The sequence below is a fragment of the Dunckerocampus dactyliophorus genome, chromosome 4 (assembly GCF_027744805.1).
Source record: "Dunckerocampus dactyliophorus isolate RoL2022-P2 chromosome 4, RoL_Ddac_1.1, whole genome shotgun sequence".
Lineage (NCBI taxonomy): Eukaryota > Metazoa > Chordata > Actinopteri > Syngnathiformes > Syngnathidae > Dunckerocampus > Dunckerocampus dactyliophorus.
This window is the reverse complement of record NC_072822.1, coordinates 12,067,922-12,095,145: the sequence shown is the minus strand read 5'-3', so window position 1 is coordinate 12,095,145 and position 27,224 is coordinate 12,067,922. Positions and strand designations below refer to the sequence as shown.

At 39.9% G+C, this 27,224-nt stretch overlaps 1 protein-coding gene across 1 annotated transcript in view; it reads right to left on the bottom strand.

The window, feature by feature from the left end:
• Positions 1-27,224, bottom strand: part of LOC129179887 (GDNF family receptor alpha-2-like) — a 96,848-nt gene that overhangs the window by 9,346 nt on the left and 60,278 nt on the right. The window contains exons 5-7 of the mRNA XM_054773697.1: positions 12,916-13,028; positions 11,891-12,031; positions 2,763-2,905 (exon numbers count right to left, since the gene is read on the bottom strand). Of these exons, the coding sequence (XP_054629672.1) occupies positions 2,763-2,905; positions 11,891-12,031; positions 12,916-13,028 (397 nt within the window). The remainder of the gene's footprint in view (positions 1-2,762; positions 2,906-11,890; positions 12,032-12,915; positions 13,029-27,224) is intronic.

The window sequence follows — 27,224 nt, the reverse complement described above, 5'->3', positions numbered from 1 at the left end:
CTGATGTAGCTGCCACAACGAATAATTTTCTAATCATGTATGTGGATGTGTAGCTCTGTAAAGACACATGTAAAATAGGCAGCAGATTGCAGTGGAGCTTTATGTTTAAGCTAAAAGGACTACTATCACTACTATTCCCATGAATAAATCTTAATAAGTTTGATGAAATGTAGAGTTACTACAGCTTCTGCTCGGATATTAATACCGCTGAAGCTGGTGAACACCCAAGCACGCAAGGTAAACCCAAGGTTTACATTGAGCGGAAAGTTCCAATCCTGCCTCGCGCACTGCCACATCCATATTACTTGTATTATCATTCACTTTAGTGATACCATAGCGGTGCCACAGTTCACAGTCTGACAGACTTCTGTATATGACCTGTTCCCGCCCGACATCTTTTCTCTAAACGTGAAATATCACGTTTGAATCTTGCGAGGTCTTGTGATACTCGATGTTGTGACACCCCTAGTAAAGATACTGTAATTTACCGACGTGAGTATTCAGTTTGGCATTTCTCAACTTGTCTCAGATAGGAATAAAAACAGGATATCTCGTCATACATCTCTCCAAAGTGATTACACCCCACACATTTCAACCACACCCCCCCATTTTATTACAATACAGTATTTTCTCAAGGACATATGGAAATAAAATTTGATTAGTCAGTGTGCAGCAGTTGTCATCCTGGAGGTGTGTTAGGGCTCGTTATCATGTTTTCACAATACATGCCTGTAAATATTTTCATTCGTCCATGTCATTGTATTTTCAGGACACTGAATCCATCGCAGCTGGACTGTTCTGGTCCGAGCAGGATTCAACATTTCATACTCAATGACTCAAAGGTGGGACAAACACGAGTCTGACTAGGTAGGACGGCCCTAGTCTGTTTTCACAGTACAATGTTGGGATTCATGTTTTCCCTAAATATACCACAGCGCCCTGGTGTCCGCGGCACTAATCCAGCCCCAGACCATGACGCTACCACTACAATGTTTGACTGTGAGCAAGACACAATATTATCTTCCCACTCGCTGGTGTTGTCAGCTATTTAGACAATAATGGCTGTGTTGTTATTGTCAGTTGACTACTACTACTACTACTGACTACTCTAGAGAATATCAAAGTATCTTTTCTATAGTATTGTACCTTGAGAAGATGTACTGTACTGTCATAAAAATGGTTGCTCAAATGCGATGGGTGTACTCACTATTTCTACTGCCCACCCCCAGAATCATAATGGCAATGCTCGTTTGTCAATTCAACCTTGGCAGAGGTATGTGCGCTACTGAGTGACATTCAAGTTATACGTTACTGACTCATGCATGCGTACAAACTCTGTCCACAACGGCACACGCATGCTTGGACTTCCGTCCCTCCGTCAACAGGAGTCAGATGACGTTCACCCAATTTATTTGTCATTGAAGTTTGACAAGTTTTAATTGCCAGGCATTGAACGCAGGGCTGCCCAAAATGTCCCTGTAGCTAACTCACTAATTATAGACTTCCTGCTTGAGTAGTCTTATTGTTTCCTAATTACCATTTTTACAATAAATTAAATGCCGTGTTGCTGTTAGACAGGCGCAGATTGGTGCATCAATACTGTCATGTACACACCAAACCTCAAGAGACAACAATTCCAGCATACACACACACACACAAACACTCCACAACATAGCGTACACCCATGTGGTGCTCGGTATAATTTTTCCTCTTTGCAACGTTCCTAAGGTTAAAATGCCTTCACAACTATGCGAGGGTGCGGAGAAGGCGGCAAGCACAATGCGGGATGACTGCGGTGTTTTTAATGACAATGTGAAAAGCCCTTGGAATACACTGTATTAATTGCATTTCATTCAGCATGCAAAATTGCATTCATAAACATTCCGCCATTACAACCACAGAAAAATAACATTAACATTACAATCAGCAGTAGTTGAATGATTTTAGCATCGCTAATTCCAATTTAGCCAAGATTTGCAACCAGGCTTCCTGCAAAAGGTGAGAAAACATCATTAGTCTTGAACCAGAGGCTGCAGGATGAAAAAAAAGAAAGAAAAATGTTGCCTAAGCGAAAGCACAGCATGAAATATTTCGTTCCTCTACAAGAGAGACAGAGGGGGAGTTTTCGTTATTTCTTCTTCTGTCATTTCTGTCACACTTTATTTCAACGCTAACTCATGCACAGTTCTATTAAAACACACACGTTTGTGCGCTGTTTCCGCACCAGACGCTGAACCCAGTTCCAGTCAACTTGACTGCGGTGTTCCGAGGAGACGGTATTCAGCAGAGGAATAGGCCCTGGGCCATTATTTTAGAACCTCTAATCCAGATTAAAACCCCCACCTCCCATTTTCTTTCACTACTCCATTCTGTGCAGTAGACACACATTATTTCAACAAATGTCATCATTATGGGTGTAGCACAAACTGTCTTATCAAGAAACGTCGGATCTGATGTGCCAATTGCTTTAAGAAGCGTACAGATTAAAATTTGATGTGAATTTGGACGCCGCGGCATGCGAGGCTTTACGATTTTGCCGCCGTGCAAAATCCTCCTTTCACAGAAGACGAGTTGAGGGGTGATTTTGTGGTTCTTCAAGTTATAGGCCTATTTCGACAAATGTATGCAAAGACCGCTGGAATGTACCCATACATATGCGTAAGAAAGAACCTTTATTTCACCCACGTGTGACAAGATAAACTCATCACAGTGCAGCTTGCGTATGAATGTGATGTTTATACACGTGCACAGAACTGTCGTACCTTCACAATGGTCACAAATGGGGGCTCAGAGGTTGCTGCCAACCTATCTGACCCCATCTTCATCGTCGCCGAGGGATCGAGGACAGATGCGTTCTTGCTCGTCATGAAGTCTAGACCATAACCAAAGGCCTGGATGGCATTTCCTGTAAGGTAACACAGATGCGTGGTTTATAACTGGTGCCCCCAAGAAGCCCGTTAGCACACAAGCCAACTCCTTGGTTGCCTGCTCAATCTTTGGCAAGTATAGCGACGAGGGAGGCGTGTGACTGGGGAGGAATAAAAAATGTTTTGATTCATCATTGGGTTTAAGAGTCGTGTGCCAAACTAATCAAAAACAATCTGAGATTTATGTTTTAAATCTGTCACCAGGGAGGCCTCTCAGGATTTTCCTCTCACAGAATACCAGCGCTGGCCTGTGTTCAATAATTGAAGATGTGCCCTGCTTATGTAAGTGAGGGGTGTTCATGTAGTCTATTTAACTTTCTGTAAGAAAATCCCCAGGGATTCCATAGACGTGTTCATCAAAATCGTCGGTTCATGTCCTCTGCTCGGTATCAGAAAGCTTTAAATGCTGCAGGAGTCTATTCTCAATCGAAGACACAATTGCAGCACTGCGCCTACACTTGGAGATGATGAACCCCAATTTGCTTTTGCAATCAATGCGCACCAAGAAATGAGATCTTTTAAAACAAGCGACTCAGTCAGCTCTAACAGGGCAGCGTTAGTCTGTGAATACATACTGTGTGAGATGCTTCGCCTTCAGATAAACTGTGTGCATTTTTATGTGTCTAAGCACATGTGCAAGCCTCTACAAAAATGTGATAAATCCCCCGTTCAGTCAGCTTTACAGCCACATGTGGCAAAATAGTGTCGGAGTACCTTTTCACTGCTCAGCCGTTTAAAACACAGGGCTTGTTTCTCTTTGCTCAGCCTGAGAGGAGAGGATGTAATTGGTTGGCAACCACCTCCATTATAAGGTCAGCGTGCAGGGATGACTTTGAATAGATTTATACCCATGATCAAATTCAAAACAGCGGCCAACAAAAGGTGAAACGGTGTTTTCCCACACGTCTAATCCCGCTGGACACAAACATGGCGCTTGGTGCTCTCACTGTGTTGGCCACCTACGCAATACAGTGTATAGCGACATACTTAACATGTATACATTCACCTGCAACAACATTAGGACCATTTCCACGAGCTAATGAGATCCATTCCCAACATTTTGCCTTTGCAAATGCTTGTTATTGTGGTTGAACTGCACTGTTTGTTCGTCTCATATTGCAAACTAAATTATTAGCAATTTTAAGGTAATGCCTATTATACTGTATCTATATCATCATTTTTTCTGGGTGCACATTTTATATCTTGGTATTTATAGTATTCCTCTCTATTTGAATGTTAAACATAAAACTTATTCTATTTTCTTATTTTTCTTATCTCTCCCATCTTGCTCTGTTTGTTTTATTTGTAAGTGTTTAAGTTTATTGTGACATTTTTGCAGAGCTGCTGGAAATGTGAATTTCTCCTGGAGATGAATAAAGTATCTATCGATCCACGTTTCAACAAATGTTGATCTATTTTGTATGCACAGTGTTTAACACATTTATTAGACCACCTGTAGTAAAAACTAGAAAGCGTTTTTTTTTAGAAATGTTTCAAAAACAAGTTTAAAACTTTATATTGCTATTTATTTGGCAAATAACAAGCTGAAGCAACTCAATATTTTTTTTTCCCCCAACACATAATAACATTTTCTCTGTTTAGGAATGCAAGTAAATAACTATAATTTCACTAATCTATCTCAACTTACTATTTTTTCTAAATTTTGTTGAAAATTCATGGATAGCAATTACGGATGTCCGGCTTTTTTGCCGATAGCCAACTCTGTCCAATTCTCAGTTTTCGAGACCAATATCAGCCGATACCAACATTTTTCATTGGGTTGGCCAAGGTGAGACCATTACTCCTGAAAATGTTACCTGACATGTCTAGATGGCCAGCGGGGTGGCTGGAGAGTGACCAGGGGTGGCCGCTGGCTCCACCACTGTGCAGCAAGCACGCTGTATTTGTTTCCTCGCCACACTACAAATTGCATGTACACAGTAATTCCGGCCCAAAATTAACATATTTCGCATCAACAGATTTGAATGAAATTTCATCTGCAGATGAATATTAAAGTGAATTTATATCCTACATGCCTTTTATCTTGTCCTGAAGCTCCCGTCCATGACTTTGAAAGGCTTCTTCAAGTTGGACTTGACTTTCAAAGCACTCGTATGACTAGCGGACTAGCAAGTGCGCACACAGTGTCAGATTTTACCGTTGCTTACTTGCGGGAATTGTTACATTCCTACTAGTGAGGATAGGCGCCTTATTTAGGAAATGTAAGGATGGAAAGAGCAAGCTAGCCACCCACATTTGTTTACAGGCTTGAGAGGCGATTTAATGAGGTCATCATTTGCGCGCCGGGAAAATACAAAAAATCCGAAATTGACCGATATTACATTTTTATGCCATCATCGGGACATCCCTAACAGTAATACTAATCTTTTTTTCGCATTAAAAATACAATTTCAGTTAAAACACTTCTGCATACACTGTAATAAATGATTCTGCAGTCAAGTATATTTTATTTAATATATTTGATGAAATATATTAACCAGAAATGCGTCCTTAATTTTGTGGCAATTGTTTAAGCAACTTTTATACAAAAATGTTTGAGATAAAATTTATTTTGATTACATTTTGATTACATTAAATATATTTTTTATTTTTATGTCATTCTAAAGCAAGATCATTTTGAATGAATCCAACTGAATAGAATTCGTTTTTAATTGACATGATTGACATCATGCTTTGCTGGTCTGCTTTGTAAAACGTTGTTAATATTACGTGTTTAATTTGATATAAGTTATTTATCATTCCACGTATGATTAGTAGCTGCCCTCTGTGTGTCTGCTGATCTGTGGGTGTCATCTTTTTATCTGCCGCCATGACCATGGTTAGTGTTCTGTGTCGTTATGCGCCTTTCATTCCCACTTCGTGCTAAACTTACTGAATGTTATGGCCTGATTAATGATGTGATAAAGAGCTGCTCAACATCTCCTTGGCGGTGTAACATTATGTATGCTCTTGTTGACCAATTCCAATAGCAAAGGAAATGTAAAAATGCACCGAATATCAAGTTTAGCATTGTTCAATTAATTTCTATCAGTGACTTTTACAAATTTAGACATTACTCTTACTGATATCTAATTAATGTTTTAGGTTTTGATTAATTATTGTTGTGCTTTATTTGAATCTACATCATTTAAACAGGCAATTGTTTATTATTAAGGGTCTGATTTGATTCATATTTACTCAACTTTTAACATCGATTTAATTAATAATATTGCATGCAATCTGTTGCCTCAATTTTACTGAGTAGTTATGGTGTATCTTTTTTTTTTTAGTATCCTGCTGTATTAACCATTTCAGAAAAAAAAATATTTAGTAATTGCCATAGCAGGGTGTCCACAAAGTCTCTTTACAATTAAAAGACATGATTACAAAACAATTGATGATCTACGTTAATCAGATGTAGGATGTTGTCGATGTTGTTCTATGCAGGAGTGCAACAGTACTGTACATGTATCAAACCCTTTGATACTGTGGTCTTGGTTCCATACCGCTATAAATACAGTATGTGTGCATGAGCTGTGGAACTAATGAACTATGTAGTTTGATTGAAGTACTACTCAATCTATGAACATCAAAGACATCAAAGCACTGGACAATCATTGAAGATTACGTCACATACGTTACAAGGAAATTAAAGGCACACTCACAAAGACTTGACGCAGCTGGAAGTCAACATCCTCGATGCATTTACTCCCTTTTTAACACTGCACTAGTTTCACTACTTGAACTCATATCTGCTTCTTGATTTTTTTTAAAACCATTCTTTCCTTTCATACAAGAAGTAAAAAAAAAAATGTAAACGACAAATGTCGGAAAGTTAAATATTGCAAGTGGGGAAGAGGTAGGATTAAATATAAGACTAATAAACATATCATGAACAGAACTATTGATGAATTACGTGTAATTAAATTTATTGTCATGTTGGACTGAATTGTGAATGATCTTTTATTTTATTTTATTTTTTTTTACAAGCTGCTGTTTTTGTTTTATACGGTTCGGACTTCTAAGAATGCACAGCAGAAAATGAGACAAGTACAGCTGCACCAGATACATTTAATTTCAAAACTGCACGTTTGCGTAGAAACATCCATCCATCCATCCATTTTCTATACCGCTTCTTCCTCATTAGGGTCACGGGGGCATGCTGGAGCCTATCCCAGCTGACTTCGGGCGACAGGCGGGGTACACCCTGGACTGGTCACCAGCCAATGGCAGGGCACATATAGACAAACAACCATTCCCACTCACATTCATACCTATGGACAATTTAGAGTCTCCAATTAACCTAACATGCATGTTTTTGGAATGTGGGAGGAAGCCGGAATTGCGTAGAAACAAATGTTGGTAATTTCAATAAAATACAATTTAAAAAAAGGCATGTGTTAGAGTTAACTACAATTATACAATAGAAGTAGACTTAAACAATGATTGCACTGTTTTTTAATTGAATTTTGCACAAACAGATTGCCGGGCAACCTTATCAAGCCAGCCGCCAGGTTTGCACACTAGAACACACCCACACACCCTTGATTGACACGAGCTGGAACCAGTTAAATGCTAAAATTACATACTGATCCAAAATAGATTTTTTGTATCAAAAAAATATCGAACCCTGACACTAATGGAACCAAACCATGAATTTTCTGTATCACTGGACGTCTAGTTCTACGTACTCACATTTTTAATCACATTGTACTTGTTTATTTCAGGACGATATTGGTTAGATTAGAACGATATCATCCAAAGCGATTCAGTAACTTTAAATGGATTCAGTCACTTTTTAGCCATAAATTGAACCAGTGTGACTGTAAAATAAATACCTGTGTATTGGACAACGCAGGTGAACCTTCCTATATTCCCGTTGTTTTTTTTGTAAAGGAATCAGGTATAAATTATTAGTTATGATGACATACTTAAGAATAAATTATCAATGAGTACAAAAAATGAGTTAAAAATGCAATACAAAATCAGAATGAACAGAGGGTGGTATAGCTTGCTATGATGAATTATTTACTTTAAATCCAAGTGCAATCCAAGCCTGCACGTTGCACCCAAAGGTGGGGGACATTATGCAAATTTCTTCAATTCCTTCAAATCCCTTCAATTAGGTGTTGAAACTTTCTCACCTGTACGGGCCGATGGCAGCAGGGGCTTTTTTTGTGCTGATGATCGTCCTGATCAGAGCAGCCATTTGAAAGAACGGTGAAGCAACTAGCAAGAATACCCAAATGCGCACATATGTGTTTTGACCTGGACACGCCACGCTGGATGATGACATCACTACGCGTTACTGCTACTTGACCGTAAACTACCGCCAAGAGGTATACAAAGCAATTTCAAATGAAGACAAAAGAGTTCAATATGAATACTCAGTGAAGTGACTCAACTGACCAAAAGAAGAAAAGGAAAGTCACAGACACAGACTGAACATCTTTATCGTCTTTATCATTAAAAGTGCTAAAAAACACACATCCATGTGAAGCCTGCCGTGCTTAAATCCAATCCTTTATGTCCTCGTATGGATTCAATCGATTGATTACCTTTTAAATTATGTTAGATCGGTATTATGCAGTCCGGAATGAAAAACTTGCTAAACAGATCGACGTAGTTAAATCATAGAAATATAAATCGATGCATCGATGTAGTGACTGAATCGTTACGCCCCTATAATGCAATCGCAATTACTGAATGTTTGTGTGATTTCAATATTTAATGACCTAATCTCATCACTGGATTGTGCAGGCGTACCTAATGTTGTGGCTAATGAATATATGCTCGAAGCTTTGCACTCCTCTTCGCAACAGAGAGAGCTCAGCTCACCGGTGCAAAGTTTGACTCTAGCGGTGAAGTTAAGCAACGCGCCGCAGAGACGTGATGATAAGCATCTGTTTGTCAGCCACAGCTTGCTTTCTCCCTGAAGACACAGTAGGAATGTGGCATTCATTCAAAAATCTAACCAGTTGGCTGCAGATACTTCTCATACAAACTTTTCACTGCATTCTGAAGTGCCTCTGAATGACTGAACTCACAGCCAGTAATAGTATTACGTTCTGATTTGTGGTTCTTTAACCTTTGGTTTGAGCCCCCATGAGCCTACCTGAAGGGATGCATGCATGACGAGTGTACACATATTACATTTATACTGTATACGCTAGTCATACAGCCAGGTGCAGTATTGTGTACCCTTTCCTCCCTGGTGTGTTGAAGTTTATCGCCTGTTCCCCTTGACTGCAGAGGAGGGGGTGGGGGGATGTTGCATTTTGGAGTTATTTTTCAAGACGCCTCCTCAGCTCCAAGCCTCATCCCTCATCCTGCAACCTCAGCTAAAAGGGAACCCCTGCAATCTATTGAAATGGTCTGAAAGCATTTATCCACGCAGTGGAACATGTTAAAGGCGACGGTGTCGTGTAGCAGCGAGCACTCCACCGTATCAAGGAAGCTGGATTTTCTGCTTCCGACTGAGAGAGACATGAGGATGTTTGAGCGAACCACTTTGTCGATCCGCAGCCGCCGTCTCCTTGTGCATGAGATATGTACAGAAGATATGTATTATTTAATTTCTGCCAGATCTGTTACTTTTTATGGCACTTTTCTCCTGTAAGCGATAAGCCCGAGATTGGAAGTGAAAATGACATGCAAATGGTTTCTTTTGTGCTAAGGTCGAGGCAGATGAGGCCCAAAGGAAGAATGAGCGGTGAAAAGAAATGACTAATTTCTGACACACTTAGAACACTTAATTCCAATTTAATCATTTGGAAAAGAGGTGGCTGTTGAGAAGCTGAATGCAACTATTGTTGTCAATTTTTATTAGGACTTCAAGTTATATGAACCCTTCCTTATATATTCACATGGCCCTTTCAACATTTTGTATTTCCTCAAATTGTGGTCCCAGTCAGTCCAGGTTCATTATAGCAGAGCCATTTATTTGTTCAATCGAGGCTACGTTCACACTGTATGATGCCCAATTCCAATTTTTTGTTCAAATCAGATTTTTGATGTGGTCATTCACATTACCAAACAAATGCCACATGTTAATGTGAACGTAGAGCGTCTGGGAAGTGACGTGCATGTGCAAAAGCATGACATCGCTCGCATTTCCGTGTGTTTACGGAAGTAAAGACTGCGGCAGTGTGAGCTCTAGTAGGTAAAATTCAGGCTGGTATCAGCAATACCAATCCGATAATATTAAAAAATTCACCTAATGTGTCTGGTGAATCTGAAAAAGTAGTGTACAGTATTAGCAATCATAGCACAACGAATTGGAGGCATCGTAGTAATGTATTGATTCATTACTTGAGGTAGTAGGCTGATTTACAGTATAGCCAAGCTAATATAGAACATCAGAAAAAACGATATTTCAGTATCGATCCGCACATTACTAGCGCGCTCTCTTGCGTTTGTGGCAATTTCAAGGATTTTGTGCAACGGGAGTCAATATTTTCTCAACCAAATGATTCCGTGTCGGAGATTACGAAGAAAGAGGGCAAGAATTTTGGCTGTGGCAGTTTGTTGACAACTTGCTGCCACGTCTGTTCCAAGGTGCGTGCGTGAGTGGACGTCTGAGGCTGGAGTGGTGAGACATGACGAGAGCTGCTTCACTAAAACCTTTTAAAAATCATTTTCGGATGAGAAGAGGAACTTTTGCCTACATCGGTGAGTACCTTTCTCCAAGTCTTCCACGATAAACCATGCCTTTCGATGACTGCCTACATCCATGAGTACCGTTAAAGTCTCTGTAAGCACACGTAATACATGCCATTTGACGACGTATATGTCGGATATATACGACCTGACCGTTAATACTGGAGTCGCATCGCATACACATCGGATTTGTATCCACATACGAATGAGGCCTGAGTCACATTTGAAAAAAAATCAGATAGAGGTCACGTATGAGCAAAAAAACGGAATTGACCTGCAGTGTGAACATAGCCCAATTTGTCCCTCGTCACTTTGCGGTTCGAACAGCGCACCCTCACTCTAATTGTGGTTTTTAAAAAAAATTATTAATTAGTAAATGATTGTTGTTTCGTGACTATGGCTTATTATAAGTCAAAAATATGCGTATTTAAGTGAATTTTACATATTATTAACCTAAATTAAGCATTTTCAAGCATAAAAATGTGTAAATTAACTAATTGACAAATATAAGGCATTCAAAGACGTTGATGAAATGTCGTATTACACACTGATCACTAGGTGTCACTAGTAACACACCATATTGCCAGAACAACAGGCTTTTATTGCAGGTTTGAATTATCTCACAACAAGCACAACAATAAATAATAATATTAATAATAATAATAATTGCAATAATCATAATCATAACACGGGCGACTGATGTGGCCGTAATCCAACTAAAACTCACATCGCACACATGTCCGGAACACATTTATTGCAACACACGCAGGTACAAGTCTTATTTATGTCTTACATTGCTTATTTTCTCTGATTAAATCAACTATATTGGGTAACATGACTGTAAATGTTATGTTATTCCATGTCTAGAGGGCTCTAATAATGTTAAACTGGATGGGAAAACAGGTTTTCTATTTGCTCTAACTATGAACATATTCCATTTATAAATACGGAATCCTACTTTGCAGAAATTCACTTATCACAGTCAGGTCTAGAACCAATTAACTGCAAAAAATGAGGGATTACTGTAATATGATTCAATGTGCCCAGTGATTGACTGGTGAGCTCTAGGCTCCATCTCACCAATGACCCTCCTATTATTATAACAATACATTTGTATACGGCAAATAAAGGCCTCTCTTAAGTTAAATACCTTACCCTACCCAAAGATGCCCAATACTCTCTGTAGTTGAGTAAATAAACATCTCTAACCACTATATGTGGAAACACGGCTGAACTAATCTCCATTATGTGTAACAGTAAAAATAAATCACACAATGTTTTTTGACAAAACATGGCTGACTCACTCAGACAAGTGTTGTCGGTGAAGCTCCTTAGGAAGTTCGTACACTCCTCTTCCTGGTTTCCGCTGCCTTTACAGGTGCACCACGGTGAGATGGTCCAATGGCTAAAGCTACTGTCCACATAGTTGGGCGTCATCTCCGTCCCTGTGAGGAAATCCATACATATACACACACACACACACACACACACATCCAGACACATTAGGACAAACATCTATGGGTCACTAATGGGCAATAATGGACGACATTTATTGCAAATAGTTTATAGAAAACAATGCAACGCGGGAATGGGATTGTATTGTTTTACTTTTATGGGAAGGGAAAGCTTGCCGTAATGCTTCATTTTAGATGTAAAGAGGCCATCATGTTGGAATATGAATATTTTGTAAAGCAAGTGCTTTAGGAAGTGTGTGCGTGCGTGCGATGTTTGACTATAACAGGGCTGCAGCAAAACACTTCACTTTTGAAAGGTCTGTCAGCTGGAGCCAGCCATGTCATCCACTTTGTGTGAGCAGCATGACTTATTATCTCCACACTGTGTACAATTTGTGGACCCGTGCAACTTGTGTGCTAAAAGAATTCCAATTTAGAATGGTGTGTTATCTCTGAGAAACCTGGTCGTCGGTCACCAAGGTGCTATTATCGAAATATGTATGCATTAGTCTGTGCACATTGTAGGAGCACACATTTAATATGAGCAAACAGATGGTCATCAAGTCTTTTAATGAAGTAAACACTCTCTCTGTGCCTCCCTAATTACTTCTAGTAGTAAACTAGATGTCCAGGGCGCTGGGGGAGATATCACAGCAGCCAGGGAAAGGCTGACAGCCTCACTCCACAGACTACTGTGGAGACTACTACAACAGTCTTTTTCTGCTGTAGACCATCTCCTGTAATCTCACAGTGGTGCTGACGTTTGTGAAAAATATTATGTGATCTCCCAGCAGGTCGCATCGTCTTTTTTTCTCTCTCTTTCGCACACTCTCGCTCCATCACGGTCTTACCCGCAGCCCTGGTGTGATACTGACCGATGAGCTTTGTGTAGGAGGCCAAGCAGGCTTGGTGATTGTCTTGGTTGGGACAGGTGCTCACCGTGGGCGGGATGCTGCGGCAGTTTGCCATGAAATCAGCCAGCCTGGACCTTTACAACAACAACATAAAGCACAGATACCCCGACAAGGAGAAAGTGGTCAGAAAATGCCACAAACACATGATAGACACCAACACAGCTTTATTCCTAAAGACTGAATAAAAAGCCAAATATATCAAGGGGGTTCTCAATTGGTCTCATGCTGGGGCATACATTCTCCCATGGTTAAGGCTGCATTCACACTTGTGGTTCAGTAAAATGAAAGGAAACACACTTCATTTTTTGGTAATGGAACCAAAGGCTGCACAGTACAGAACAAATGCACAAAGTAAGAACTGGATTGAAAACTTTTGAGACATATTACATTACGTGACTGAAATACTGTAAGCCAAAATGCTGTAGGCTGGGTTGAATATGTAGGTTACTTTTATAAACTACTGTAATTACTGGCTAAGATAACACAAAAAGCTTCTAAAATATACTTTTAAAGAGCACAGCGACAGAGCCCAGAGCAGAGAGACAACACTTTCTCTTACAACTGTAATTTCTGCAAGCTTTTTGCTGTCATTTTAACATCAGTCCATGTATTTGTTCCATGTCAAGTGAACCGAACTGTACCAGAGTTCACTTGCAAGTGGATAGAGACCCATCACTCAAGGAGTTTCACATGTTTGGTGTACACCACAGTTCGGATGATCATGTTTACACTTGACCAAACGAACTGCACAAGCAGAACAAATGCACCAGAGTTCGTTTCAAATGAACCACAAATGAACCCACCCACTGAGGTCAAACCAAGCAACTGTAGGTAAGATAACTTCATGAAAATAAAAGACACTTCATATTTGTATCCGCAAAGGAATACAATTCCTATCAAAAATACAATTTCACAATCTTTCTATCCTCCCCCCCAAGATGTTTCATATATCTGCTGTGTATCAAATATTTTAACATAATTTTTGACTAGCTGTCCACGACCCACCTAGAACGGTGGCATATTTTTGCAAAATTTCAGTAAAATGTTGACTTCTACAACCTCGATTTTAGAGGTTCCACTACAGGTTATTGTGTTGTGAAATGTGCTGAAGTAAACACTGATTATTTCAATGTATGGCAAAATGCACACAACTCTACTGCAGCAAAATACCGTGTTGCTGCTTGTAAACAGATGGATGCATATAACTAAAATGGCATCATACCAACATCCTGTATGTAAATGTAAGATGGTGGTTAGCACATCTGCCTCACAGCCAGGTGGTTCTGTGGTTGACTTTTGCATCGGACCTCTTTATGTAGAGTTTGCACATTTACTCCCACAGTCCAAAGACATGCCTGTTGGGTTAACTGAAGACTCTAAATTGCTCATAGGTGTGAATGTGAGTGTGAATGCTTGTTTGTCTATGCGTCCTTGACAGGTGAACAGTCAGCTGGGATAGGCTCCTACCTATTTGTTGATACACGGCTAAGGAGTAAATAACTGTGAGTAAATAGTAATATTTTTAACATAGTTGTGAGAAAGGGACACACATACACATATTTTTGGCATCATATCTGATGTTGGCCAGTTGCCCTCAGTGGCCAGCACCAGAAAGGGAAGTCACATCTGGACAACATCTGTTTTTTGGGGCGCAGTCAAACAGGTGCACTGAATAACAACCAGCTCTCCCTCCTGACTCAAAACCTGCATTTTTTTCCCTATTTTGACAACTTGCACAACAAACCCAGCAGTAATTAATTAATGTAGGATGAGAGCTTCTTTTAACCTATTCTTCCACGATTATCCCTCACATCTCGGCAGTTTCCCGAATTCTCTTTGGGCGCCAAACCTTGGGTACTGATAAAAGTGGTGTTTTTTTTGTTTTGTTTTGGTGTGTGTTTGCGATAAGAGCTTTAAGTCTGCGGAGGCCCCCGGGGTGGCATTGCTAATCCACTTAAGTAGGTTTATTGGGAGGAGCATGTGCAAAGTTACTCTGTCTGTGCTGTTCACATCACAGCTACTCACTATATGAATCACAATCCATCGCACAGTTCTCTCTCATCCTGCCGCCTTTTCACCCATTCATCTTGGCCACTTGGTGGAGCCTCATGTTCAGAGCTGCTGTGGTGTTGGATTTTAAAATTTAATTCAGAATAATATTTGTAGCTGCTGCAAATATCAAGGCAGTGGAATTGTTTTTTTTTTCAATGTATTATTCCATTGAAACTGACAAGTTAAACTGAAGCTATATCCAAACAAACACAACTGACAATGTAGTTGGCAGATCTTCGCATACTTCACATGTATGTACCTGAATAAAAAAAAATTATACAATATAATTAGTGTGAAACGACTATTTTGTAATATGCTGTTTTTGTATTATTAATTAAAGAGAATGTGCCTAAAGCTAACCCCTTAACAGTTTTGAAATTATGGTGATTTATGATGATTTTGTGGCCATATTTAGCACCGCATGTCCCCTAAGATTTCAGTGGTTGATGCCACAGGACGCTTTATTTTGGAGTACATTGCTGTAGGTTTAATGCATGTACACAAAGCTCCCACAGGCGTAAAGAAGCTCATTTTGTTCAGTAAAAATCAAGTGTTATTCGCGGCATGACTTTAATATTTAAGTGGAACATTAACAGACCCTAAAGTTGTATGATTGGGTAACCAACCTCCATTTTTTTGTGCAATGTATGCCTCACAATTCACTCAAACACTTCAAAAAGTGTGATTTCTTTTTCCTTTGGAGTTTTTGGTGATGCCACCACAGAAGGATACCAGTAATGGCAAAAAGGAAGTGGGACCTATTGTGAGGTCGTAACAGTAGCAACTAGAAAAGCGCAGACCTCCGCCAAGCGCCATACTTCCCCCCATATTGTGATGTACACCATAAATATTAGTCCTACATTTATTTTATCTACATAATTAGATTCCTTGACCATGGAAACATACCATTAGCAGTTGAATTCCTAATGATATCAATATTAGTTCTGTAGCTTTTTCACAAAAATCTGATTTTCCGTAATGGCTGTTTTCTTCTGGATCTAGCTCCGTAGCCTTTGAATATACAACAAACAGTTGACACAGATTCCACAGTGTCTTGGCTATGTACAGTGGTGTGAAAATGTGTTTGCGCCTTTTTCGATTTCATACCTTTTTTGCATTGTCACACTTAAATGTTTCAGATCATCAAACAAATTTAATTAACTGAAACTTTTTATTATTAAGGGAGAAAAAAATCCAAACCTTCATGGCCTTGTGTGAAAAGGTGATTGCCCCCAAACCTAATAATTGGTTGGGCAACTGCAATTAAGGATTTGCGATAACTTGCAATGAGTCTCCTCCAGCGCTGTGGAGGAATTTTGGCACACTCATGTTTGCAGAATTGTTGTAATTCAGCCACATTGGAGAGTTTACCAGCATGAAGCGCCTTCTTAAGGTCATGCCACAGCATCTCAATAGGATTCAGGTCAGGACTTTAACAAGGCCATTCCAAAGTCTTCAATTAGTTTTTTTTCAGCCATTCAGAAGTGGGCTTGCTGGTGTGTTTTGGATCATTGTCCTGCTGCAAAACCCAAATTGGTTTCAGCTTGAGGTGAAAAACAGATGGCTGGTCATTCTCCTTCAGGATTTTTTGGTAGACAGCAGAATTCATTGTTCAATTTATCACAGCAAGTCTTCCAGGTCCTGAAGCAGCAAAACAGCCCCAGACCATCACACTACCACCACCATATTTTACTGTTGGTATGATTTTCTTTTTATGAAGTGTGTCGTTACTTTTACCCCAGATGTAATGGGACACACACCTTCAAAAAGGTTCAACTTTTGTCTCGTCAGACAACAGAGTATTTTCCCAAAGTTCTTGGGGATCTTTAAGATGTTTTCTGGCAAAGTTGAGACTAGGAGATTTTCGTTTTGGAACTCTGCCATGCAGGTTGTTTTTGTCCAGTGTCTTTCTTATGGTGGAGTCATGAACACTGACCTTAACTGAGGCAAGTGAGGTCTGCAATTCTTTGAATGTTGTTGTGGGGTCTTTTGCGACCTCTTGGATGAGTCGTTGCTGCGCTCTTGGGGTCATTTTGGTTGGCCGGCCACTGTTCATCACTGTTCCATGTTTTCTCTATTTTGTGGATAATGGTTCTCACTGTAGTTCGCTGGAGTCCCAAAGCTTTAGAAATGGCTTCATAACCTTTTCCAGACTGATAGATCTCAATTAACCCCAGTTATGTTTTAACGTGGGGGCAATCACTTTTTCACACTCCTTCCTCCCTTAATCATAAAATGTTTCATTTAAAAACTGCATTTTGTGTTCAGTTGTGTTGGCATTGACTTATATTTCAATTTGTTTGATGATCTGAAACATTTAAGTGTGACAAAAATGAGGAAGGGGGCAAACACTTTTTCACACCACTGTATAATGGTGTGTGTTGCATGTTTATAGTTTCATTTGTTGTCTTCCTATGATGACAATTCCAAAGGTCCCCCATTTTTTCCATATTCTGGATCATAGTATCCGGAATTATTCCATTATCTGGATCAGTCTTTGATATTTTGTAAAACCTGTTGGAAACTTGTCCTGTATTTTTTTTCCAAGTGCTCCAACCATTTTTTGTGGAGTTATGTGCACAAAGGCCGAACATAGTCCTACTGTATCTTGCAATGTTAAAGAATCCTTGAAAAAATTCCTGGATCCAGACGGTGATCCGGATCACCCCCAAAATGTAATTAATTCTTCCATATACCATTTCCGACAATTCCTGAAAATTTCATCCAAATCCATTCAGAACTTTTCAAGGTATTTTGAATACAAACAAAGAAATAGAAAAGCACCGGCAAAAACATAACCTCCTTGGCGGAGGTAACAAAAGTGGTTCATGCGTGCTGTCCTGGCTGCTCAGTGCAATATGGCTAAAGCGACAATAAGTCCACATTGATCATCAAAGTTTTTATGTGAAGTGAAAACGGAACACTGGAGACAGTTTTGTGTCATCAAGGTGACAATACAATTGATTGCTCTTAAGTTTTACTTATTCTTACACTTGTGTAACAGTTTCAGCATTGAAGTCGACTGCCTCCACAGTATGCTTCCGTCATCAAAGAGATTCATGTAGATTTATTAAAAAGTGGTTAACTTAAAGCGCTTTGAGTGAGTGCCCTGGAGGTGGAAAAGCGCTACACAAGTGAAAGACCATTTAACTTACGTTTACGCTTGTATAACATTTCTTAATGATAAAATCTGGTCTGTACAGCTAATAAGTTTTACCATGGCAATAATTTGACTCTGGAACAGATTATCTAAATTTCCATTATTTTCTACAGGAATCATTTCTTTGAAATGTGAACAAATTGGCAGTTCCACTATATTTTCTCCTAAACAACCGTGAGACCCTGCTGTTTGAGATGACCACGACTGTTATTTTTGCAAAAGGCTGCTGTCTTGTCTGAGCTTTTTAACTAGCACGGCCATCCAAGCTGAACAGTTTATGCTTCACTTATGGATGATTCTTTTTGTTGCTCATTTGTTTGCAGCGTGCAGCCAGTGTAGACAATTTGAGCCTTGTGTGTTGAGGGGACGATATCCTCTTTGTTGATGTCTTTTATAAGGCGCTCTGTGAAGAACACCTCACAAAAGGGAAATCTTATCATGATGATGGTCTTCTTCGGGGCGCTTAATCATCTTAATGCCTCAAAACGGATGTGAAAATAATCACCTCGTGTACTGATACTCCGCGTACCCCCTGCAGATATCCTGCCTTTTAACAAATGCGATGAGTTCATTAGCAGAGGAGAATAAAAGAGATGAACAAACTAAATGATGTGTTACAACATCCTGGCCACAGTATGTGCAGTATCTATTTATGGGATTATACTGTAGTGAGTGAGACATGCACACTGGCGGATGCACTCACTTCAGATGAATAAAAAAACAATGACGTTTGTATCACAGACATTTGCATACTGACACGCCTTCAAATATGCATCACCTTTTCCACTTTGTACTTGATCATGAATGCATCACTGTGTGGGTTTTCATGTTTCCGAAGCAACTGTGCTTGCTCAGATGAATAATGACCGTTTCTGTGCTGATGGTGTGACCAGGAATCAGAAAGGAAGATTGATGCAGAGGAAACACAGGCTATTCAAAGAGCGAAGACAAATGTGTCCACTATGATGCTGCATTCTAAATCTGCATGTATAAAGACAGTGGACACAAACTGATTTCTTTGGGGGATTATAGAGTGATGAGGTAAAAGTCTCCCTGTTTGTCCTTCTCTTGGCCTTTCACCAGAGTTTGGTGTGATGAGATTGAAGCCTGAAGCAAAAAAAAAAAAAATCCTCTTCATTTCTTCAACTGCATCTCCGTTCAGCGTCCTATCAAATTACCCGGAGAGCCTGACGAAGCGAAAAGCCACTAATGTCACATCTGAAGCCCCATGTCGGAAAACAGTCTGCTTGCTCTTGCAAGGCTGCTAAGACTGATATGGATGCAAACACATAAACACACATACACTGGCAGTGTATTTTCATAGCATGAACCATGTTTACTCCGCTCCATTCTCTCGTGCCCCATCACATTCTGCAGGTGGAACATTTGTCTTTCTTTTTAAGACCTAATTTATATTCACTACAGAGCACACGTGTCAATAACTTCAGTGGTAGCATGACTGTGGTGCTTTTCCTGCTGTGATCCACTCATTATTTGCACTTTGGTCTGCAATGATATTAATGAATTACTTATGTAGTTGTAAAAATCCTGTTTACCAATCAGTGTAATTTACTTACAGTACATAAAATTTTAAAAAGACAGCTAAGAGAACAAGCTGTTGTTGCGTGCAGTTTTTTTTTGTTTTTTTTTACAAACACTGATGGCTTGGCACTTTTAGGATCGGTGCCAATGGGACATTTATTCTTAAGTACCACTTCTGCAATTTTTTCACCAATGTATGTTTATTTAAGAACACTCAACCGAATACTTACATGCATCTAAGTGTGTCTTGATTGGGCAAAATCATTGTTAATCATACTTTCTGCACACTACAGTCACTATAGTTTTACAGTATAATATTGTAGGATTTAAAATACTGTTATACTGTATCTTCACCATTTTAATAACATTCATGCGTCAATACATTCCTTCCTTTTCCCCAAATTTTCTGTTAAGAAAGTTTCTAAAGAAATTAAGTTTTTGTGTTTTTTTCTTTTAAATTGCAGGCATGGACCAGTGAGTCCTAATTAGCATAAGCAACCGCCTTTCAATGCCTTTATAAGGGTTGAAGGAACTGAAGCATCCTGTGCACACAATAAAAATGTATTTAACAATGCTGTCCCTTCCCTGTATGGCAAACAGGGGTTATGCTAATTCAGAGCTGAGTTGGCTCCAGGTGAAAACAATGAAGCACATTTTGTAAATTGTAAAGATTTGTTCAGGAGAACCTTTTTTAAGAACAAATTTGAGACAAATTTATGAGCACCAACTGTGACAAAACTCTATCGTGTTTTATTGTGTAGATAATGGTTGACACCTGTTCGGATTGGAATTTTTTCCACTCTGTTTTGGATAAGTACAAGACCTTTCACTTGGAACAAACACACCCTGTTCTTTTACTTATCTCACACACACGCACACGCACACAGTTTCATTTTGAGTCGCCTTCCTGTCTCCTGGCTGAGATGCCCAGCCACCAAGCCAACACTATTTGAAATCAGATCAGACCAACGCAACAACAAACAGTTAGTGGGAAGTTTCCTGATCATTGGGACTGCCTCAACAGAAGGCTTATGAGGAACTCAATTACACTTTAGAGACCACTCGGACCTCGCTACACTTTGGCTAGGTAGCTGACCATTCTCTCCAGTGCTGGAATTGCAATGGCTTGTATTCACTCCAAATAGAATAAATTGTTAAACTTACATTTTGAATCAGATAGTTGTTTCACAGTTGAAAGAATTAACGAACCCGGGTGGCCTCCGCCCTGGTAAAAGTGCCGGACCGAACACACCGCACCATTTTTTCTTATAAAAAGGTTTGTTTTATCACTTCAGGTCACCCATGATTTAAAAAAAACCCAAAACAGCTATGTAAGTGTCTGTTAGAAGACGAATGCCGTATTTCTGTTAGAAATGGAACAACCGTGTTTCTTTTCAGAAACAGAATTCTTTAAGCTAATGACGTCTTGAAGACAGTAATTTACCGTTTACAGAGGTGTGGTGAGCGCTCACACAATGGTGTTGCAACATCGGGATGCAGCACATTTCAAGGTTTCCACAGGATTTCCATTATAGCGCGACCAAACGCTGCTCACTGCTGAAATTACAGGCTGTCTATCTCAACAGAGTTTTTCTGGTCATTTCAGCCACTCAGCCCCCCAGGGAAGTGGCAGGGGAGCCCCCACAGAGGTAGACTTCTTTCAACCAACCTGACACTTTAAACACAGTCATTCAGCCAAGCGCCGAGTGCATGTCCATCTAAGCTGGCAGTAAGAGAAAACTAATGGCTTTCTCTATGGATTCTTATTCCGATCACTTGATGGCCATGACAAACAATGTGAGTCCAATCAGATGAGTGTCAGTCTGAGAAACTATTTCCTCACGGAAGAGATGGAGAGGAAAAATAGCTAGCAGATTCCAGAGTCGTCTAATAGCCTCTAAAGGATGATTATTTCTGTTCAAATGAGAAATTGCTGCTCTTCTCCCTTATCAGTCGTCTTCAGCATATTGAGGCTGTCAGCCTTATCTCTCCATCATAACAACAGCTATGACAATAGCTGCCACTTAATGGGATCGCATAATAGCACTTAGATGAGGCAAATGAAAAAACAAAAGAGAGTGCTTTCTGTTCGCTTTGCCTCCTTGTTGACGTTGATCTGCTTTCTATTCTCCTTACTCCGCTAGGATCTCTCCTCCTCTTCATCCTCGGCCTCGAGTGACCATGTACAAACTTGCCATTAAGGAATTTGAATGCGCAAATAGTAAACGAGGTCCTCAGCCTTGTGTGTGTTATTTTGTCACATTGATTAACATCTGCAAAAAACAACAGGCAAATGCTCACAGCGGACCTTCAGGCAATTGTGTGTTCCTGGCATTGTGATGCATGGCTCATTACGTCAACAATTACTATGAAGAAGGCAAACAAAGCGTCACAGACCTTGTGGGAAGCCGAAGAGTTATTTTTTATAAACAAAAGGCCATTACTGTCAGTACTATCAGAGCTGTTTTTTCTACACCTAATTTTCACTTTTTTATTTCATCTGCTGCATTCTGCTCCTGCTTGGCTACCTCGGTTTCGGCTGTTGGTGACTGTCACCATCAAACCACAGATGCAACCACTGGCCACAACATCTGATAAATTCTCACAGTCTAATGAGGTTCAATATAAGAGCCGCATCAAAACAGAGTACTATTATAAGTGCGTAGTTTTACGTTGAACAATACAGGAGGGTTAATATTGTGGTTGTACAATTGCCATGCAGTTGTACCGCAGCAAACTACCACAACAATAAACAGTGTTAAATGAATACCTTTCAGACAAAGTATTATTTGCTTCACAATTCAACCTAATTAGCTTGTGCAGGTATTTCTAATGTTGTTGCCTGCAAGTTTATTTTCTATTGGCCATGCTTGCACCTGCTTTTTTTGGCAACATTGCACTCACTGGGATTCCCAGTTGATCCTAAAAGAGCCATGTGGACAGATGGTATTCATTGAAAACACAAGGAAGCTTAGCCATCACATTTCTGCTGCCCAATGCTTATTTTGAAACATTTACCACAAATTTCATCGGTGAACCACATGAACTTTCAGTTGTTTCGACACCAGCCGCTGCAAATAACTCAGAACCCCGTACTGAGTGTTCTGTCATTAGAAGAAAGCTAAATCAAGCATAGCACTCTCTCACGCACACGCAGTCTGTGGTAGCAGATTATTCAAGGTTATCTGAACAGTTCTAAATATTGTCAAAACATTACAAACAGGCCTTCCGCACATAAACAAATGTGCTGGGAAAATGTGAGAGTGGGTTAATAGGGCGCCACAGAGCTCTTATCACCAGTAATTAAATAACCATTAGCTGAACATTAAAGCTACACTTTCTAGCTGGTCTGAGCAATAATGCTAGTCTATATTTGATAGCATGAGTTAGGAAATCTGTCGTTCATCCCAAACAAGCATTTATACTGACTTTTTTAATTACGTTATGTACAGAGCTTGTATATGAACACCAAATGTGAGAAAATGCGATCATCTCTCTCACTTGTTTGCTCAAAGGGTTGCTTTTAAAAATATCATGTACTTCCTCATAGACTTGGTACCGTCTCTGACTCACCCTAGCTAGATGATTAGCTAGATTTCATCCATCACTTCATAAAGGACAGCTTTGTAAAAGAATAAAAATAAAAGTAAAAACGCTTTGCTAAACATCCTAAAATAAAGCCTGAAGCTCTGCCAACTATCTGTCAGCTACAGACGAGGAAGCTGTGAGTTTTGTCATTGTATCTGCAGCAAATAGGCTAACTTAGCATGATGTTATTGTTAAAAAGTGACTACAATGTCAGACATGTAGCGCACATAGCTATGCTAGTGTTGCTAACGTTTGTGTCCTCCTGTCCCACTCATTAATGTTATACTGTTGTATCCGATATCCAGGATGGGATCTGTTACAGATCATCGCACAAGTGCAGAGTTACAGTGTATATGTGAAAAGTGAATATAAGTGCATTTGGAGCTACACACTCTGGAGCATTAGCATTAAAGCTAGAGAAACACATAACATTGTGTTCCCAATAGGGCTTACTAAAAGCACTTTTAAACTATCTGAATCAAAGCATCAAGGTTGGATTTTCCTCCAAATGCCTCGGACCACTGAAACTTTAAAACTGTTGAACAAGTTTATAATATGGAACCTTGACTGAGTGGATGTGTGTCAATAGCTGCAGCTATCGAATATGTTAGTAATCGAGTATTGTACTGACATTTTTTTAAATCGAGTAATCAGGAAAAAGAGCAAACATAAATACACAAGAGAAAATAAAACATTTCACAAAGTAATGAACGACATATCAGCTTCATTTTTTAATATAATCAACCGTTTTATTTCTTAAATTCACACGGTGCATAGGTAAAAAACCTGTATTTTCTTGGGTCTGATGGACAACATGATGGTGGTTTTGTAGATGAAATTAATAATCCCAGACTGTAACTATTCATTGGAAAAGGCGAGAAATAATAACTACTTTACTAAGACATTACTAAGACTGCATTACATATTACATTATGCTGACGGCTGTGCATTTGTAAATCCTACACTTAGACGGGCTGACTAGAAATAAGACAAATATTCTGTATAAGATATTGAGTTTTTGCGGTGTTCAAAGTAAAATGAAAACACTTTCTGCCATGGAACACATTACTCTCAACTAAGTGAGTGAGACATGCACTTCCTTGTTCCATTACTGTACACCAGTGGTCACCAACCTTTTTCAGCCCAAAATCTCTGGTCTCGGCCCTGAACTTGCACAAGATCTATCTCCCCCCGGATATCTACTGTATGCCTAGAAAAAATATATATGCAATATATTTAAATATACACTGTATATATATTTCAATTATACATATATGTATCTATTTATTTGGTAGGTTTTTAAAGTAAACAAAAAAGTGAAGGATATTTAAAACCTTGTTGTTGGTGTCAACATTTAAGCTTTTCCTCATTGTGCCTCTTGCTCTATTTTGTTTTTGTTTACCATTTTTGCTGCTTTTTTAATTTTTATTTTGTTTATGCAGTGATGCAATGGCAAATGAACCATGGTCCGCAGATGGCCCCTGGTCTGCGCTTTGGGCACCACTGCTTTTGTGGATCTTCATCAGGGTCGGGCTAGTGGCGTCGGTTCTATAAGTAAGCTACAAGTCTTTTTGGCTTGTTGCCGTGGGCAAGCGATGGTGGTTGAGGGTCTGCGTTACAACAGTCTGTCCTAATGAGCAGCGTTTTTTGGAGGTGCACATCGATGGAGCTATATTTTTGCTTGAATTTTGAGGTAGCAAAGGCAGATTTGGAGCCATATTAATGTGCCATAACTACTGTTGCGTGCTCAGGCACATCGCTGCACTCTGTCACTCACTCTCTCTCCCTCGTTTAACCTCACAGCGAGGCGATCCGGTGTACGTGCGCTGAATCTCCCGGTCAGATTTTGGGGACTGGGCTCCTGGCTAGAGCTTACGGGTTGTATGCCAGGAGGGTGGCGAGGCGTACAGGCGTGTTCAGTGGTCAAAATGTGTGCCCGTTGGTTGCTCTCTAGGAGGGGAGCGCACTGATGTAATAACACATTTTTTTTTTCCCAATATTCTCGTGATGGACCCAAACATCGAGCAGTAGCTCGCGATGGACGGATTGGTGATCCATGCTCTAAAGACTCCAATTCTGCAGCTAAAACAACACCCGTTCTAGCAAACCTGTTTAAAGCACTTTTGGAAAAGTTCTGAAATGCAAATCAAAGATAAGAAGAAAGAGGGTTAAAGATGAGGTCCTTAGTTGATACACTCCAAACACCAAACATCACTCTGTACATAAATATCAAGTCCTATTTGTTGACATTAATAATAGATATGGTACCACCAGGCAAAGTGGATGTGAAAAAAGGATGGATGCGTCATCAGTGATCATCCATACATATTTCCTTTGATACTGCTGTTAAGCGTCTCAGTGAACACACACACACGCACACACCATGTATTGGAATTAAATGCGCTTGCTTCACTTATAACTCCTGAGCCTTTCCCTGTGTCCTGCCTTTCAACGTGTTTGCTATTCTCATGTGCACCCAGCAGGTTAAGCGTGCAGCCACAGCAAAGGTCTGATCACTGAAGAATTCCACCGAAAAACTATACCTACGAAGAGGGAAAGGTCAGCAGATGACACCCGTTTTTCTCTTCTAGAATACACACTTCACTTGAGGTAGTGTGTGGAACCAAGGGGAGAGAATCCTTTTTTTCTTGCTTTATTAAGAAGTTCAAGTTGAAGGGAACAACATCCAAAAACACTACACTGTAAAGATATCCGACATTGTGTTAAACTTCAGTTTAGAATAATTCTATAACACACCGTGCACCAAGAAAACTAGCTAGTTGCTTAAACAATCTTTTTAATCTGCTCCTGGAAGATTGTTATGGGGAACAGTGTGAAGAAATGCACCAGAGGTTGGTTATGAATTACGAGCACATCAGACACATCAAGTACTAGTACATACACCCTCATTTTGTTAGCACAAGTAAACAGGATGTAGTGCAAAGCACTCTTATTTTGAAGTGTGTTGTGTGGGTTGAGAAGGTGCCTTGACTTTTGCTAAAAGAGACGCGCTGTGTACATGGATAAACTCGCATCTTGCAGCCGTGGATCCTGTCCAAACTTCCACATCAGCGGGCATCCTGAAAGCCTCGACTACAGGCCTCATTTATTGTTTGACTTCCCTGATTCTGACTGTTTAAAGGAAGTACGACGTAAGGCGTCAAAGACGAGGCAGTGTTATTTGTACACCATGAATCTGGAGGTGTTTAATCATTGGTCGTTGGTCGTGCACGCTCCTATGCATGATATCGTTGTGTTGCAAATGTTGCACTGATCTGACCGCTGTTTTTTTAAGAAGTTAAGCCAAACTTTGCAGCTGCTCTTCTTCTTTGGTGCTCGCCGGCTTCTTCTTTGTTGGTGTTTGCGGTATTTCTTGTGGTCGGCGGACTGGGCATCGAAACTAGTCATCGAAATTAAACATTTTGAACGATCCCGGTTCTCATCGATGCTAGAGACGTGATCCCCAACCCTATTAAAAAGTTAGGGAGTGCAAATATTTGACTCGCTTCAGGTTCGTGCAATCCACACTGAATCCCTGTCTCTCCTTGAGAAAAAGCAATATTTGAGGTGTACTGGAAAGACAGTAGGTTTAGTGGAGAGGAGTGGCTTTGAGGCTGCACAGTAGTGTAATTATTTGGGTCATTCACGCTCCTTATCACCCCAACTGTATTTTCTCATGAGGCTGGGACTGTCAGAAAAACAAGGCATACTCTGTGTTTGTGTACCTATTCTGTGATCGATTGTCACTAAGCACTCCACTCTGGAAACCAGTAGCCAAAACACTCGCCAGTGAGGGTCGGGATGGGGGATATAAATCAAAGATAGACGTGTTGCATTGATCCTACAGACAATCAATACACTTCACATGCACAGCTCAATGCTCTTTGGGTTATGGGCTTCATTGGCCTGGTCCAGCGTCAATTGACAT